Source organism: Podarcis gaigeae (assembly GCF_964106915.1).
Source record: "Podarcis gaigeae genome assembly, chromosome: 8".
Taxonomy (NCBI): domain Eukaryota; kingdom Metazoa; phylum Chordata; class Lepidosauria; order Squamata; family Lacertidae; genus Podarcis; species Podarcis gaigeae.
The window spans coordinates 3,118,963-3,137,769 of NC_139684.1; the positions used below are offsets into that span (position 1 = coordinate 3,118,963).

At 48.5% G+C, this 18,807-nt stretch overlaps 1 protein-coding gene across 2 annotated transcripts in view; it reads left to right on the top strand.

Moving 5' to 3' along the window:
- Positions 1-3,945: 3,945 nt before the first annotated feature.
- The window catches only part of KCNIP3 (potassium voltage-gated channel interacting protein 3), a 117,116-nt gene continuing 102,254 nt past the window's right edge, over positions 3,946-18,807 (top strand). The window contains exon 1 of one of the 2 annotated variants that reach the window (XM_083753381.1): positions 3,946-4,295. In XM_083753381.1, the coding sequence (XP_083609507.1) occupies positions 4,281-4,295 (15 nt within the window). In that variant the 5' untranslated portion in view covers positions 3,946-4,280. Of the gene's footprint in view, positions 4,296-15,043; positions 15,215-18,807 lie in introns of those variants that run through there. The other variant, XM_083753382.1, reaches the window with a different exon arrangement.

The following is an 18,807-nucleotide window of genomic DNA, read 5'->3' on the forward strand; positions in this document are numbered from 1 at the left end:
ATCGTCGAAGTGCGCAGAGATGGCAGCAGTCACATTTAATGTGTACATGACTGACATTTCCTTTCTCAGGCTGACCAAAGGCACTGAGATGCAGTCCGAGCAGATACTGAAATGGTTTCACACTTAAAGGGGCTGGCATTGCATTAAGAACAACCCCCCACTCCAAAAAATCATCAGTTGACGACTAGCTGGTCAAAACTTTCCATGAAAGATGGAGGTGAAAATAACAGTGAAAAGTAGAGCAAGGCTGAAACCTCCAGATAATATTCTTGTAGAGAATCATGGCCACATGGCCTTCCAGTGAGTCAGGCCATTGGTCTCTCTGGCTCAGTACTGTCTACACGGACTGGCAGCAGCTCTCCAGGACTTCAGAAAGAAGCCTTTCTGCTCTAGCACTGATCTGTAGTGTACCATAGTTAACAGAGATAAACAACAGCCTGTATTTTGTAATAAAAGATCATAACCGGAGAAAGAAACATGCCAAACACTTAAATGTTATATCCACATTTGGCTTTGACTGAGGTTGCTTGAAGCATCTGACACAGGCTTGTGTCCGTTAAAGCATCAGTCATTAATTTTGTTGAACACATCAAGGGAATGGTGAGACGCACACATGCACACAGTAGTGGCCCTCAAGGGGAAGCTGATTTATTGATTAAACCCCATGTTCTGCCTTTCTGTGGAAAAATGCCCAGGGCAACTTGCAATTACGAAGTTTAAAAAATGATCATTTTAAAAGAGATATAAAATAACTCTAAAAACAACCACATCTGAAAGTGGTTGCATGTGAGCAACACATGCATGGGGCTTATAATTCTCAGGGCACTTCCAGACAATCCATTTGTGGAACGATCCACCCGATTTGTTTGCAGGGAGGTTATGCCATGTTGTGTTTGTATGTGACTGAATTCCATCCACAAAATGTCTTGAAGCAGCCAACATCTAATTGGATTCAGTTGAAATGGGTTCCATATAAGGGCTTAACTGCTTTGCTGTTTAGCACTACTCATTTAGAGATCGCCTCCCATTGGAAAGACCCCAAAGGGATGGGATGGCAAGGGATGTTTGGGATCTGACTCTTTTCCAAAACAGAAGAGTTGTCAGAGGCCGAACTAAATGCACACATTTTGACAAGGTATGGTTCCCATATATCACCTGTGTAAACAGAAGTGATTTAATGTCAGATCTCTCATGGCTATGCCATGGACAGTTAAAGCACTGATGAGGCATTCAAAGATTCAATTATTTGACAGGCTCCCCACTCAATTTTCCTCCTCCTCTGTGACTGGTGTGGTGTATGCATGTAACACTGCAGGCTTTGTTGGAGTTTATTAATGTTGTTCTATTATAAAACCAATAAAATGTCTATTTTTAAAAAAGGAAATTGGGAAACAACCCATTGATTTCTGCAGAGCTGAGTGCAAGGCTTGTTAATCCTTGAGAAGCAACAGCCCTTGTGAAAATGTGCAAGGAGTATTCCTTTGATATATGAAGCATCTGCAAAACGGAAGCAGGTGGGAGGCAACAAAAGGGAATATAACTTGGCAGCTTTAAGGTGAGGTCACCGATTAAGGACAGCATCCACTTTTTAATCTGATTGGGAGAGATCAAGATGGATTTGCCACTGCATGGGTTGCCTTTGAAAGTGCTTTTTGTCTTGTCCTGGGAAAGGCAGCTAGACAAGCGGCAGGACCAGGAAGAAAGTTGAGCCCATTTGTACCAAGTGCCCAGTCTGTGTTTTGCCTCCATGGGGTTGCTAAATTGTTCAAAGATAATTCCAGGATAAAAGGGGTTACTGGCTGTAAAGCATCTCAGAGTAGAGAATCTGTTAACAGCTGAAGGTTGCAAAGTGAGTATAATCTCAGCTGATCTTTGAGAACAAAAGCAAATTCTTTTGGAGAAAAGCTCAACACAAACTGAATGCCTATTGCTTTTCCGCTGCCACTTTGAGACCCTGACATGAAAGACTCAATAAAAAGAACAAGGGAGACAGGGATCTACTAATACCCCAGGGACAAGATGCTCTTCTTGTGAAAAACAAGGGCACCTACATTGCCTCAGAAAGGATGTGCTGGCTTGTTTGTTGCAAACAAGCCTTTGGTGTCAGCGCGGGTGGGGGGTGGGGAGAGAGAGCAATAAAATAAAAAATGGAGCTGTGGTAGAGGATAACCTCCTTCCCATTTCAAAGATGGCAAGAGTGTGCTTCGATCTGCCTTTGGTTCTACAGGATAGCTTGAAAACCTATGACAACATACATGCTAGGTGGGGTCCAGAAAGCTACCCGTCAGCTTGGCTAAGACAAAGTGCACAGTGTTGGGTAAGACCCAAAGAGGTGGATCTGGGACTCCAATCCAGTTATAATATTGAAAGCTGCCTTCTACTACGAGACTCATTTTGTCCATTGAGGTCATATTGTCTACTCTGATGGGCAGTGTCTCTCCAGGGTCTCAGGCAGCCCAAGGCGCTTCTCATCCCCTCCTACCTGACTCTTTCCTCCTCCAAATTGGAGATGGGGGGGGGGGACTGAACCTGGGAGCTGCATGCAGAGTAGAGTATGTACTCGGACCCTGATCTGCGGCATTTACCTGACCTCTTCCCAAAACAAAGAGGAATTTGGGGTATATTCCCCCCCCCATAAAGTTGCTGTCTGATGTCTAGTTAGACAGTGGAGCCTAGAACACTGGGGTGTATGGGGCACTGCCCCACCATCCTCAAGGTGCTCTCAGCCAGCCCCTAGCAGCGTGCCTCCTTTCTTACAACCCATCAGGGGTTGGCTCTGACTGCTATTTGCTCTGGTTCCGCCTGCTGTTGCTCCCCCTGCCTTCCTGGCACTCTGCCAGTCAGTGCAGACAATACTAGATGACCCCTTTCCAACTCTACAGTTCCATGATGGACCAATGCTCTCAGGACTTATTTTCACTTCCTCTTGTCCCACTGCTTTCCCCCATAGAAAACTGCACTTTAGTGCTCAGTTGGAGCAAACAGCAATAGGGTTTTCTGTGGCTTGCTGTTTGTTCTGATTTAGAGCTAAAGAGTGGGTTTTCCCTGGGGAAAGAGCGGGGCAAGGGGGAAACCACTTGGACTAGGGCTTTCTGGGCATGTGGCAAGTGGAAGTGTGGGTGAGCCCTCAGTCAACATAAATCAGCTCCTTGTGTCCCTGTGTACTTTGAGTGCGCCTTTGAGATGGCTTCTCTTGTTATCTCAGCAGTGGGGAACCTCCAGCCTACAGTAGGCCCACCAGGATTCCCAATTCACCCCGCCAGGCGGCATCACCCAAGCCATGCCCACTTGCCCTACCCTGACATTGCAGATGAAAAGGTGGAACTCCCTGCTGGAAGCAGAATTTGCACCCCATGCCTTTGTCCCACCCAGCTAGGCTTCAAACTATGATGTGCACAAATGAAAATGGGCCCCTTGGGGTCACTGCAGTGCCAGGTGAATTTCAGGTGGGTGCGTGGGCGTAGCTGGGGGGACAGGTGCCCCCCAGGTCAAGTAAAACAATAGAAATACTTAACTAACTGACCAATCATGTTGTTTCTGCCTCACCAACAAAGTCCTGCTCCCCCTAACAAAAACCCTGCCTACGCCCATGGGTAGGTGGCCCACCCACCAGTCAAAGCTGGCTCCCGTCGGGTGGGGGAGATCCAGGATCTGGCCCTCTGGCTGGCCCCAATTCCCTCACTCCTGTGTTCTTCTGTCTCCTTTCCTTCTGGTCAAGGTCTTCCACAGACACAGGCAGCAAGAACGTCTGCCTTTCACAGACCCTGACCCCTCCGTACTGATTGGGGCTGCCCCCTTTAAATCCCCCTGGCGGTCTGCGCGGGGGCCATGGGGTTCATGTATTCAGCTCATGGGCTGCATTAGGAAAGAGAGAGCAAAGGGGGAGGGGGAGGGGGCGCTGAGAGTTCGGTTGCTATGGAAACTGGCAGCCTAGGCTGGCATGTTGCCTAACAGAGAGTGGGAATAATGGTTCAATAGGTAAACTTGGCACAGGGGTGTTCTCTTTTGTTGAGGATGCTCCACAAGGACAAAGGCAGCTGGCAGGGCCACCTTCGCTCCACTTTTCCGCCTCTTCTTCGCTCAGCTGCCAAGGCAGGCCTGGCGAGAGCAGCCTCAAGGGAACAACTCCGAGGGAAGTCGCAGGAGCAACAGCCGGCGCTGTTTGGATTTTGTAGGCCAGAGAGAGAGAGAGAGAGAGAGAGAACACCTCCCACCAGCCCCCACATTGGGACTGAATCCACAAAACAGCCGAAAACCACCCTCAAGTTTCCAGCAAGGAGATGTTTGAGAACCTGGTGAGTAAATGCCACGCGAAAGTGAAGCCTGCAGGTGGGGTGGCAGACGCTCGGAAGAAAATCTCTGCCTCTGAGGTTTCATGGGTCCCATCCACACCTTCCGTTTAAAGGACTCTCATACCACTTTAACAGCAGTGGCTTCCGCCAAAAGAACACTGGGAACTGTAAAAAAGGTAAAGGACCCTTGGCAGTTCAGTCCAGTCAAAGGTGACTCTGGGGTTGCGGCGCTCATCTCACTTTCCGGCTGAGGGAACCAGCGTTTGTCCGCAGACAGCTTTCCGGGTCATGTGGCCAGCAGGACTAAACCGCTTCTGGCACAACAGGACACCGTGAGCACCAGAGCGCACAGAAACGCCATTTACCTCCCCACTGCAGCAGTACTATTTACTCTTGCTGGTACGCTTTTGAACTGCTGGGTTGCCAGGAGCTGGGACAGAGCAATGGGAGCTCAACCCATTGTGCAGATTTGAACCGCTGACCTTCTGATCAGCAAGACCAGCAAGAGGCTCAGTGGTTTAGACCACTGGGAGCTGTAGTTTGTTATGGACCCCCTAACAACTCTTAGCAACCTGTAGCAAACTACAGTTCCCATAATTTGGGGGGAAAGTCATCACTGTTAAAGTGGTACTAGAGTACTTTAAATGGACTATATGGATAGAGCCATAGCCATAAAGTTGTGAAAGTGGTGCATTTCTTGCACAAATGCATGCCTTGTGTTTGTGAATGCCGGCAGCTGGGTATATAGGAAAATTTAAAATATGCATAAAAGTGAAATAATATATGATGCTTGTTCCTGTGATCATAGTTGACTAGTTCACACGTACCTTGCTTAGAACTCATTTTTCCTACACTTGGTGACTAGTAGCAGGCACGGCATGCGTGCACTGAGTCCTTTGGAAAACTTTGCTTAAGGCGGAAGTTTTCAACCTTTTTGGGTCCTTTTTCTGCAGACTCCTGCAGGGCTCAGGAGCCCAGTTATGGCACCTCTTGCCTGCAGAGCCGGCAGCCCCTCCCCCCTCCCTTGTGGAGGGTTCCCTCAGCCTCCTCTTCTCCCCTCTCCTTGGGAGTCCTCTGGGCAGCCGCAGCTGCTGCAACTGGTCTCTGAGCTGCCCCCCCCCCCCGCCTCCAAAAGAGGTGCCTCCTCACACTGCCCCACTGGGGCCTGGGAAACACCTCCTGGTCAGCCCCAGAGGGACCTTTTGCCTGGGGAGCTTGTAGCCAGGGCTGCTGCAACAAACAGCTGTGCAAGCCTTTGGGAGGCAGAGATTCAAGAGGGCATCAGAGGAGGGAGGGAAAGAAAGAGGGACAGAGGCCAGTGTTGCCCGTGGCACCCCTGGCCACCATTCAAGGCACCCCAGAGTGCCATGGCACACGGGTTGAAAACCATTGGCTTAAGGTGATGTGGATGTTCCATCTGTGGTGCCATATCCACACATGCCAGTTGTGGCTTGATGCTGCAGGGATCAACTTGCATGTATGAACTATCTTCAAGTTTATAGCAGTTAATTGTTCAGAAATCAAGAGGTGTATTGGCACGTGTGAGACAGTCCAAGTGTAATCATGTATAATTAAATGATGTGAATCCTACACTTCCAATATGGCCTTCCATTAGATCTTTTGGCTTCCCTTTCACATTGAATGAAGAGCCACATATGATACATTCCTATTTGTGTCCCTATTTACCAGGAACAATCTGGTGCCCATCGTGGTCAGGGTTCAGACCTCTCCTGCCAGGTCTCCAGAAGTAATATTTCGGAGTGGAGGATAGATATGTCCTCTTTTCTCCAACAAACATGCTCTAAAAGATGTGTAAGGATGCACTTCCTGCACCATACATGCTGAGGTGTGTTTTGACCAGTGATAGTATATAATCACACTGGTGTGTTTTGCTAATGTACCGTTAATGAAAAGAAGTAACACCAATTTGACTTTTAAACTGGTAAAGAGCAGAGCATCCAAGGCTCTGCTAGGGTTGCCATATTTCCAAAAGTAAAAACCAGGGAACCATGAAAGTTGTTGAGCTTGACTTGCCTAAGATCCAGGAGAAATCTGGGTGTGTGGCAGACCAGGCCCTGCCCTCCGTGAGCGGCCACCCATTGGCCTGTTTGAACAGCCCCAAGATCCTGAGGCCATGGGGGATTCCCTGCAATGCTGGGAAGTGAGCCTGGCCAGGCGATGGGGATCGAGGCCTGAGCCTGAGGGACGCAAGCACCGCCCCCCCCCCAGGAAAGCCGTGAGAGGCCATTATTGCAGAGTAAGTGCATATAGCACACAACTGAAAGAACAGAGTCCCACCACCTTTGGGGCCCATGGGTCAGGGGCACCACCACAAAATGACTGCTATGTGGGAAGGTGCTTCCAAGCTTTTTCAGATTTCATTTTTCTTTCCCATATGAAACACAGCTCACCGGACCAGTACTGTAGTTGAATAATGATTGCTCACTTCACTGAAGGCTGAGAGACAAGTCGCTTGCTCAAGAAACGGAGTGGAAGGCAGAGTTGTGATCTGAGTGCTAAACTCAAAGCCAATCCTTTCCCTCCACCTTGTTTTGCTGCAGCATAATGCCCATTTCACAGAAGCCATATAACTTGCCCAAGAAACTGAAGGCAGATCCACACCATACATTGAAAACACACTTGACACACATTTTTCATATTGATTTTTAAATGCTGCTTTTAATTTATGTGCTTGTTTGCTGTGGCAAAAGAACAACTAATAAATCATAAATAAATAAATAAATAACCAGCAACAATAAAACACGACTTCCTCCAAAGACACTGGTCTTCCTCTCACAGAGCTACAATTCCCAGCACCTTTAACAAACTACAGCTCCCGGAATTGTTTGGGAGAAGCCCCGTGCTTTAAATGTGCACTGAATGTATTTTATTTGAATTTTTATTTGAATGGTTGTTTGATGTTTAAATGCCAGGTGTGGATTTGCCCTGAGTACAAGACAGTACATTTACTTTAGCGATGTGCAGTTCTGGGGGTGGGGGTGGGAGAGAAAGGTGAAGGGGCTTGGTAATTTATCTATGATATGAGAACAGAAGTGTGGCAAATATGCCTTTATTTGGGTTGGTGCAGCCATCTGAGACCATTTGTGATACCATCTGCCCTGTTCTGGTTGTGTGAGAGGCCTTGTTCCTGCGGGGGAAAACTGGTTTTCTGCAGCACGACCACATTCCTCAAGTAAACCGAGTGTGATGGGACTCCTCACGTGCTCAGTGGTCACATGCACCCACATGCTGTGCTGAATTGTTATCATTATCACAAAACTAAAGCAGTTCAAAAGCTGTCAGGAAAAAGATGCACACTTGAAGACGAGGAGGAGAGCAAATCAGGCATCAGGGCTGGGCCAGCAAAGAGTGACAAAAATAGTTTAGCTGAAAACGTAACACCTGTCAAACTGTAAGGACTGAGATTTTCATATTAAAGAGAAAAAGAGAGAAAGTAGGGCTTTGAAATTCAAAGAAACTCCCTCACCCCGTGCCATTAAAAAAAAAAAGCCACATCATTTTATCTCTCCAGCTGGTTAAACATAGTAGTGAGGTAGCAAATTCAGAAGTGCGGGTGTGTGGGTGTGGGGGGAGAAGGGGGGTCCCCTTCATGCTAGCACAGCCACATCCCCTCACAGCCATGCGAAGGGCCAGCCTTCTAAGATTATGCAACCTTCTAATATTATACAATATAATTATATAATAATTATAATTAGGGATGCACTGCAACAATCAGTGCAGATCTTCCTGTATTGCCTTTCAGCTAGATCTACTGTTTTCTGGGCCTTATAAATGGGCAGTGATTTGGAGTGCTCCAATATCTTATTTCAGAGCAACATAAATTGATGCTCCAATGTATGTAACAGAACTTGCACACCAGTCTCTTGAAAGAGAAGCGCTTTGTGATTTCAGATCACCTAAATGCTTCACTTTGAGCCTACAGAACAACTTCTTGGTGTTCTTCCCGTGTGCTTTCTCCAGTGAAACCAACCCTCAGAGGCTGACTCACCTCATAGAATCAAAGGATTGTAGAGAGTTATAAGGTACCCCAAAGGCCATCTAGTCCAACCCTCTGCAATAGAGGAATCACACATCTTTTCACTCTGATTGGTTCCAACCAGCACAAAGGGAGGCGGTGAAAAGTTCCTATTTCATTCTGACTGGGAGTTCTAGGATGAGGGCGACAGGGACCCTGCTTCAGAAATATTAACACGACTTCAACCATGGACCTCTATACATTTGGTTAGACATCTGGATTTAGATTGGCTCTTAATTCCTATAAACAAAATGATGACAGAGTTCAAAATCAACAGATTTGTTGAGGTCAGCTGTGGTCATTACAGGCACCCTCCAAATTACATGTGTTCAACTAGTGCATGTTCAGCTTTATGCACTTAGCATAATAATAATGGGGGGTGTATCCAGGAAATTTGTTTATTTTTCAGTCCCACCCACCACTGAACCGAATGGTGCTCCCACTATACGTGATTTCACGTATATGCGTGGTACCCGGGAACGTAACCCCTGTGGAAGCAGGAAATCTCCTGTATAGGACAACCTGTTCCATCCTGGTGCCCGGATAGCTCAGTTGGTTAGACCATGGTGCTGATAACGCCAAGGTTGCAGATTCGATCCCTGTATGGACCAGCTGCATATTCCTGCATTGCAGGGGGTTGGACTAGATGATCCTCAGGGTCCCTTCCAACTCTACAGTGCTACGATTCTGCGACTTTCTCATTGCCCTACATACGTTGCTTTGCAGTACATCTCCCATCAGCCCCTGGTGGGGCTGATGATGGGAGGTGGGAGTCCAAAACATCTGGAGGGCACCAAGTTGTTGAAGGCTATTAGAGTAGCTAATTTTGGGGCTGGACCCATTTCCAAGAAGGTACCTGCATTAGTCAATTGCAGCAAAAAGAGTCCTGCAACCCATTAAAGAATAACCAACTGGTTATTGTGGCATATGTTTTGTGGATTACAGTACACTTTACTGATTATGTGGACAAAAGTTTATGTCTTTTGGACTGGAAAGATTCTGGCATTTGGGTGGGCTAAGGAGCAGAGAGAGCCCAATGGAAGCTTAAGGGCAGAGTAGGGTCCAATCCTCCCTGCTAACCTGAGTAGGAAAGGAAGGAAGTCTAACAAAGTTCTGCTTCTCCCCATGAAGACTACTTTGACATTTTATTCAAATGTTGAATTTTGCTTGTTTGCTGGTGCCTTGAGCATATGTTTAGTCTGCTTACTGGATAATCCAGCACTGGTTGGGGCTGATGCAAGTTGGAGTCCAAAGCCACTGGAGGACAGTTGGTTGGTGAACTAATGTTATTTCTGAATAAGGAAATATTGCTGGTACGGAGGGGTCCTTTTAGTGAAAGTTTGGAGAGCAAGCCAGAGGTGAAAGTAATGCCCCCTAAATTATCTCTCTTTATTCAGCACCGAAATGAAAGTGTTCCTCTGCTGCTGGAACACTGACTGGGAATTCATTCCGCACAGAGATTTCCATCTCCACCAGCAAAATCAGACAGCTGCTTCTGGCTGATGGCGAATGAGAGAGAGAGAGACAGAAGGAGTTGCGTTGCAATTATAATTAGATCCCAGAGTCCAAATAAATGTGATAAGGCTGCCAGATACAAATTGTCTATTCATAGTGATTTTGTAAGTTTCCCCTTCGAAAAGGAGGAGTCTATGCCTGCTTTTGTAGGGATAACCTTCTGTATGAGGAAAGTGCAATGCATTTCTTTGGGAATTGGAGGAGCAGCCACAGGATGGAGATTTAGACACTTATGAACGGCATGGAGAAAACAGCCGAAAAGTCTCTTTCTCTGCCCCTCTCATGAAGGGTGGAGAGCCTTTTTCAGTCCAAGGGCCACATTCACTTCTCAGCAACCTTGCAGGGGCCACATGACAGGGGTGGGCAGTGCCAGAGACAAAAACAGGCAGAGCAATAAGTGTGAATTCTGCCTTTGCACACTTGCAAAGTTAGTTTCTTCACACTCACGCATCACTCTCCATCCTCCACCCAGTCATGCAAGAAGCATTGTCAGGGTTCATGGGCGCATTCCAGCCAGGCAAAAACACCCATGAAGAGGGGCTGGAGAGGATGCGGCCTGGGGAGAGTCTGATAAAGAGGTCTTAAGGGCACATTTGGGCCCCTAGGTCTGCGGTTCTCATCCCAGAGGAACATTTAGAGCAGCTCTGCAAATTAGGTCAGTATTAGTTTCCTCGTATTACCTGGAACATTCTAAAGTGCAGTATAAATGTCAAGCATGATTGTATTCTTATGAATGAGCCATTTGTGTGTAGGAAATGGTACAGCTACCAGTGCCATTGTCTGTAAGTGTCAAACAGACCATCCTGACATTCCTTCTGGAATTAAAAAGTGCAGCTACAGAACTTCCACATCAGTGGAGCAGGGATGACGTGCCACTACTTATTTCACAGCAGGGAACAGTGACATCATCTCCTGGGGGGCTGTTTGCCAGTTCCCTGCATGCCAACTAAATAAACTTTGCTCAGGGAGAGACCCACCAAATAAATGAGCTCAACAGAGGAAGAGGCAGATTCTGTTAGCTGAAGTTCCTTCATTATGACGAAATGTCATGTCACATAAATGCAGCAAGCTTTTGAGCCACCAAGAGCTCTTCATCGGGCTGGATGTTACATAACTTGGGAGGCAGGAAGTGAGAGAAAATCTGGCTCTGCATTGATGTTGCAATGTCTGCATTGGTCAAAATTCATTTTTGTTGCATAGTCTTAGAAGCTGTGTGGCTCTGGGGGTTGCCATGAAGAAAGAGCATCTGGGCTTTGGAAATTTCCCACTATGCTCCTGTTCTGCGTGAGAATCCTGCAACAATGACTCAGAACGGAAGGTGAGAGGTGGAGTGCCAAATGTTGGCCTCGCAACAGAGCACTGTTGCATCACTTCCTGAATGCAGGTGTACTTGATCTCACTGTCAATCAAGTGGCAACTTTTAATGTGATGTAATTGCTGGTGTCTGTGCTGAGTTTTCAAATTCAATATTGGGGTGCAGACTGCCCTGTTTTCTCAGTTCTTGTCCTTCTTGCTTGATAAAAGTTAGGCAGGGGGTTGACCGGCAGGGGATTGACCGGGGATTCACCAGTTTCAGGGACTGGTGAATACCTTGTTGCAGGAGAGGGAAGTGCCAAAGCAAAGCCTTAAAGGAGGCTGTGTTGTGCTTCTCTGGACCCAGAAGTTTACACTATAACTTTAGTTCAGTTGCAGATATTCCCTTTGGGGGCAAAGTACTTTGGGTAGGTACAGACATGCTTGGAGAAAACAGAGTACAGTGGTACCTCGGGTTACAGATGCTTCAGGTTACAGACTCCGCTAACCCAGAAATAGTACCTCGGGTTAAGAACTTTGCTTCAGGATGAGAACAGAAATCGCATGGCAGCAGCAGTGGGAGGCCCCATTAGCTGAAGTGGTACCTCAGGTTAAGAACAGTTTCAGGTTAAAAATAGACCTCCAGAATGAATTAAATTCTTAACCTGAGGTACCACTGTACCTGGACCCATTTTAATCCAGCTTCAGGCCTGGATTTGGCACTGAAACTGCCTCTGTCACCATGATTGATGACCCTTATCAGGAGAGAAGGAGGGCAACCATGTAAATAAACCATGATACCTCTATAGCTTCTAATACCATTGACTGTAGTATCCTCCTGGGCCACCTTCAGGGATTGTGTGTTGAAGGCCCTGTCTGGGAGTAGTGGTTCTGATCCTATCACCAGATGCTGTTCCTGCTCATTCCCCTGGGGACTGACTTGCAGGGTCCCACACGGCTCAGTCTTCTCTCCCAGGCTCTCTGAGATCTAATTGAAGCTGTTGGGAGCTGCCTTTCGGAGATTTGGACTGAAGTGTCACCAATATGTGGATGGCACCAAGCTCTAACTCCCTTTAACTTGGCTTGAGTTTTGCTCTTAGCTGCAGCCCTTAAATGTTCTCCAAGCACCATTCCCAAGGCACTAGGCAGAGACAGCCTGCCCTCACCCCCTAGGTGTTATCCTCCAGCTCTGCCCAGGTGCCACTAGGCTCCGACTTTATCCCAGCAGGCTCCATCCTGACCTCATCCTAATCTGACATAGAGCGGGGGTGAAATTTCCAGGAAGTCTGTCCCCTCCCCACAACAAAATCCATTGAGGGTTTTCTTTTTGGAACCCCTCACCAGATATCATCAGCTATTAATGCTATTTTTTAGGAGCAGCAGAGATCTCCTGCATCACATGTCCTGATGATGTTATGTGTCTAAATGTGAATATGTATATTCCCAGGAGACTGTAGGGGAATGAAGTTAACATCCCAGAATGTATCTGATGGAACTGTGTGTGTGTTTGTGGTTTATGTGCTGCACACTCACTGTTCCTTAATCTCAGCTTCCTACATCTTAAGATCAAGCCCATACTGGATCCCTTTGTTTACATCATCTAAAATAGCTGTACCTTTTCTCAACCTCTGTCAAATGCTGGTGGATATGAAAAGTATAATATCAGCTCAGCTCAGAAAGCGGAAGGCTGTGACGAAGCAAACAAGAGGGACAGGCACATCATTCCTTGGAGCAAAGTGACTTTGATGGCACTTTGTAATGTTAACGGTTTGACAATTTGGTTCCTCAGTTGGACCAGCTCCTTTTTCTGAAATAAGTCTATAAAAAAGAAACCAGCAAGAAAACAAATGGGACAGCCTGGAGGCATATCATACATTTTGGCTAAGTATGGACTACAGTTCCCATTGCTAATGACGGTTTTCTCCAGGCTTAGACATGATTCTTTGATTGAATGGGGTGGAGGGAGGGCTGAGCTATTTATGAGCACATATCGGAGAGAGTGGATGTGTGCAATGCACGAGAGCAATGTAGAATGAGAATACGGTGCATTGGATTGGGGTCTGTTTTCCTATATATCTATTAACGAAGTCAAACTAGCTCTGACTTGCCTTTGGCTGCACTTATGGCTGTAGAGAGGTGAATAGGGTGTCAAATAAAACACAGAATATGTAGTTTTGCGGAGGAATAGTACTGGGGCCTTTAGTTTTGTTTTTTGCACTTTATCTCCCAAGTTACACAAATTTACCCAAAGGAGAAGGGGACTTTGCCACCAGTTGCTGCAAACCACAGGAGGGCAGGGTCCTGCTTACACATTTCCTCCAGGCAGCTGGTTGGCCGCTGTGAGAATGCTGGACGGATGGGCCATTGGCCCAAGGGAAGGAGCGGGCAGCACTTCATTCTCCCTCCAGAACCTCCTGGCCATTTTCTTTTGTTGCAGGACTGAGCTAGGATGTGCCTCCCAGTTTATGCTGCACTCCCTAAAGAGCGCTACTCCCAGGTGCAATGGAGGGTGCGATTCCATCTCCACATGGAAGAAAGATGCAGCTCCTGGTCCAGTTAAGTTTTGTGCATTCATGGAATGGGAAGGGCTGCCATCTTGCCCTTTGCCTCGGGCAGCAAAAGGTCTTGGGGTGGGTCTCTGAAACCTCCTTAGTTATTGCCTGCAGGAGCTCTGTCCTTAGCTAATCAAATGAGCTCCCACTCAACATTGAATGAGGGGCTGGAGCACCATGGATCTTCCAGCTGCTGAGATGTTTTCAGCACAAAAACTGTCCCCATGTAAATCCTAGGGAGAGACAGGGTGGTGTGCTGTTGGTGGGATGGGGTTCAGTAGAAAAGGGAGTAGGCGGTGGCACCACAAATAAGCAGGCTATGTGAGTGAGCGGGGGGGGGGGGGAAGGCTCAGAGAAGGTACTGGATGCAGATACTGTATGTACTACAAATGTATGTGGGCCTCCACTTAGCAATCAGTTCATTTTATGGATGCTTTGTATTGCTATTTATTCAGCTGAGATCACAGAATTGTAGAGCTGGAAGGGATCCCGAGTCATCTAGTCCAACCCCCTGCAACGCAGAGATGGTTAGGCTCTATAATTCCCAGCCATTGGGAAATACTCATTATGTCAGATTCCTAATGCCGGCTTTTCTTGGGACATGAGCCTGAGATGGCCGGTGCTACGTGTGGCCATTGAGGCATGTTTCGCTGGGCCCTTGAAACCCACAGGCAGCTTGGCTTCTCCCTGTGCTGAGCTCTTGGTGTGAAGGTGCTCAGGACATGGAGAGACAGAGGAAGCAGCTTCTAGGGCTGCCTCCCCACCCTGGTGCCTTCCAGCTGTTTTGGACTGCCAGCCTCAGCATTGTATGATTGCCTGGTGGCAATTGGAAAAGGCTGTTCTAAGGCTGAGTCCCAGCAGAGTCCAACTAAGCTCGGTCTCCGACATCATTTAATTAGAAATAGAACTATCAGTAGGCATCCATTGCAAGTTCATCCAAACTCCTGTTCCCATCAGAGTAGTTGGGCAAAGATAGGCTGAGAAATGGTTCAGGGGCCCCCAGCAGAATGGGATGACAAGGACCAAGTGGAAGCTCCGGCAGTGCCAGGGGCTGCAAAGAAAGGACCCAACTCTTTAGGCGGGGGGGGGGGGGCATTTGGGCAGAGGCGGCTTCCTCAACCCTCGGCCCCGCCATCGCCTCCCGCCGGCCTCCTTCGAGGAATCGGGGAGAAGGCACAGGAGCGGGGTGGGCGAAGGGAAGTTGGCAACCCCCGAGAGGCAGGAGGGCAAGAGAGCGGGGCGCTGGTCGCTGCCCAGGAGCCACCTGCCCGCCCCTCCCGCTCGCCCGGGGCGGGGGCGTTGCGGGGCCGAGGAGCCGAGGGAGTTAACGCCGCCGCCGCCGCCGCCGCCGTGCAGGCGGGCGGGTGGGTTTTCGCTCGGCATCGGCTCAGCTGCCGGCTTGGGAGGGGACGAGCCGCGCTCCGCCGCCGCCGGTGCCCAGCGCGTTACATCACGGCCAGCTCCGCCGCCTCGTCCTCTTGCCGCCGCCGCCGCCCCACGGAAGCTCCGCCAAGCCCGCCATGCAGGTAAGGGGGTCCGGGGGGCGCCAGGCTGGTCCCCTCGAGGGGCGCCGAGGCAGGCGGGGGGCGCGTCCGGGTGCCCCTCGGGGTGGGAGGCGGAAGGGAAAGTTTCTCTCCGGGGTGGCAGCCCCCCCATCCTTTGGGGGCGCCGGAAGCGGAGCCCAAAGTGGGCGAAGGAAGCGGGTTCTGGGAACTGTTGCTGCTGCTGGTTTTAAAGTGCTTCTCCAGCACTTCTGATGTTTGGACCACAGTCGGGTTTCCTTTCAGCCTTACAACAATCTTGCAAGGTAGGTTCGGAGGGTGGAGGAGGGAGAAAATAAATGGTCAGCGAGGGAGGTTCTTAGCCTGTTCAGCGATCTCCAAACTTGCTGCTTTGTGACTGCCCCCTTTAAAGTGCTCTAGGCGGTGCGGGGGTGTCTGCCCCCCCATCAGAACAGGTTCGGGTGGGTCTGCAAGGGCAGGCCAGGGGGCAACAAGGGCACTAGAGGTGCAGCAATAAAACTGCTAGCACATTTGCAAAGCTAAGCAGGGTCTGGTTTCAATTTCCATGGGGGACCTGTTTTGAGATTCCTGCATTGCAGGGGGTTGGATAGATGACCCTCAGCGTCCCTCCCAACTCTACAGTTCCATGATTCTCTATGACAGGAGCTCCTGTTTCCAGGACTGGCTGCTGAGTGGGGCCATAAGTTAGGAAAGTCTAGGTTTGAATCTGGTCTCTGGCTCACAAGGTGGCTTCTTGCAGCCATCTATGATAATAAGAGGACTGTCCTATCCTACAGGGTTCTTGCAAAGATCACTGAAATAATGCACATGGACTTGGGCTTTGAACAGTTGAGAACGCTGAAAAGTGTTGTTACAGTCGGTATTCATTTAAGGACATGCATCCACCAGGGATCCAACAAAAGCCTGGAAGGTTGAAGCGGGGCATTTTGGGGCTGGCAGCTGAGGCTTCCCACTCCTGCCTGCACGGCAAAGTCCACTGCACACTCAGCTTATATAGGGATTTTTCTAGCATTCTCCCCCCTGCCTTTCCCCCCTCACCATCTTTAATTGCCATCTTTTCCATCCACGCTCCAGACCTACCACTTCCCCAAATTAAGGCAAACCAGCCAGATCATCTGCATTTTGTTTCTAAGAAGAAAATTTAAATTAAAAAGCAAAGCAAAAAACAGGAGCACAGGAGCCAAGGAAGCGCGCTTATACCAAGTCAGACACAGCTCAGAATTGCCAACACTGACTGGCAGCACCTCTCTGGGTTTTCTGAGTGGGGGGAATTCCCAGCTCTTCCTGGAGAAGCCAGAGGTTGAACCCAGGACCTTTTGCCTGCAAAGCAGGTATTCTTCTGCTGTTCTTCTACAGCCTTTCCCTCAAAAGATTTTGAGTCAATTATGACAGTACTCTGCTGCAGAGAATCTTTTCTCCCAAGGAACTCAAGGTGGTGCCCATGGTGCTCCTCCCCATTTTATCCTCACAACAACCTTGTGAAGTAGGCTTGCCCAAGGTCACCCAGTGAGCTTCACAGCTGAGCGGGGATTTGAACCCTGGTCTCCCAGCACTCTAACCATCATGCCACACTAGCTCCCCACCCTGCTCCCCACATGCGCAGCAGCTGGCAGGAATCTGGTACTGTTCACATATATTTCCTAGAGAGGAAAGTGGGTCTTTCTGTGCCTAAAATGGAGCATTTCCCACAATTATTCCCCTGCAGGAAACCACTCAGAATGTGACAAGAAGAGGTCAAAACTGGCCCTTTCTTGCCAAGTAGCTGGCGAAATGGGCAACTCTGGAGCAAGCCTGGAGTGACAGGAGCCTGTCAGAGAAGCCTGGAAGTCAGAGTGGCCTCCTTGGGTTTTTTGAGGTCACTTGGCAGACCCCCCCCCCCCGTGTTATGCAAAGTCTTTCCTTGTTTTCCACAGAGGAGACTTTTTCTCCTCTTCACATTATCATCCTCACCATTGACCTTAATTCCCCAGTTCTAACCCCTCTTTCATGCACTCTGCCAAAGCAGCATGTGAGCAACAAGTTGGTGTTGCCTAAGAGTGTGAGCTGCTTCTAACCTTAACCCCTGCCACTGGACAGCTGTGTGCTACAAAGCCACTGCTCTCAGCCTCTGCCCCACAACTGGGGGGGGGGATAATTACAGTCACTGACTCACCTTGCAGGGTTGTTGTACAAATGACTGAGATAATGTCACTGAAGGGGCTTTGAACACACAAAAGATGCTCTAAAAATGCTGCCTATATTTTGGCTGCACCTCAGCCGCAGAGCACCTGTTTGCCTTCAGAAGGTCTTATGTTCAACATCCAGTGGCCACAGGCAGGGAGAAGTGGGGAGGGGGGCTGTCTGAAACCCCCGAGAGCCACTGCCAAACAGTGTTGACAATACTGTCAACTGTCAATACTGGCTAGCTGGGCCAATCGTCTGACTTGGTATAAGGCACTTTCCTGTGTTCCTATTGGAGGAAGAGTTATGGCTCAGAGGTAGACCACCTGTTTAGAATGCAGGTCTTCCCAGGTTTAGTCCTTGTCATCTTCAGACAGGGTTGGGAGAGACCCCATCTGAAATCCCAGAGAGCTGTTGGCAGTAAAGGAAGACAGCTGAGGTTTCATTCTGGGGCATAATTTAGCCCAGGCCTTGCATGTTAGCGGTAAGTAAGTTCCACGGAGTTTGATCGACTGTGCATGGGGTTGCCACCTGAGAGTTAGGGCTCAGAGCAATTGCTGCACCACCTCCCAGTTTCAGTGACCATTTTGTGTATGCTGACTGTTGGCAGTGCAGATGTGCTGCAGTGCTAGCCCTATTCCACCCCTGGGTATGTCCCTCTTTTTTATCGCCTTCACTCCCCTCTTAGCTTGTTCTCAAAATCTCTTCCAGTTAGTCTGTGTAGTATCATATGTCTGCGCATCTTCTTCCATGACAAGAGCCCCTATGAACAGTCTGCCCAGGAGATTCTGGAGTTGGGGACTAAGGTTGTAAGAAGGCTGTTCTCACCTGTATTGGTTACAATCAGTGCTGTCTCTGTTCTGCTGCAGTTTGGTTTCTCCCAAATTGTATGTTATTCGTCTCACTGTCCACTATTTAATGTCAGTTGCATAAGTTTTGTAACTATTTCATAGAATCATAGAATCATAGAGTTGGAAGAGACCACAAGGGCCATCGAGTCCAACCCCCTGCCAAGCAGGAAACACCATCAGAGCACTCCTGACATATGGTTGCCAAGCCTCTGCTTAAAGACCTCCAAAGGTCTTTATTTGCATAACATAAGTTGCATTCATTTCAATGAAAAGGGAATGTGAAAAAGAATTCTATCCAGGGCTGTTATCAGGGGTCCCACTCTCAGATTTCCTGCTCTTCCCCACCACTTTTAATCATATTGTTTTCTTTGCTGACAAGATGTCTGAGCTCCCTGCAAATCACAGTTGAGACCTGAGCCATCCACCATCATAACATGATCAGAGGCAAATGTGCCCTGAGTCTTGGAAGTACCTACATGCCATGCCCCCAATTCTGTCTGTGGCATTTTGACCTGTGACAGCCATTTCACCACAAGTGCATCACAGTGCTCTCATCGAGGGGAGAACCTGCATGTGTGAACTTGC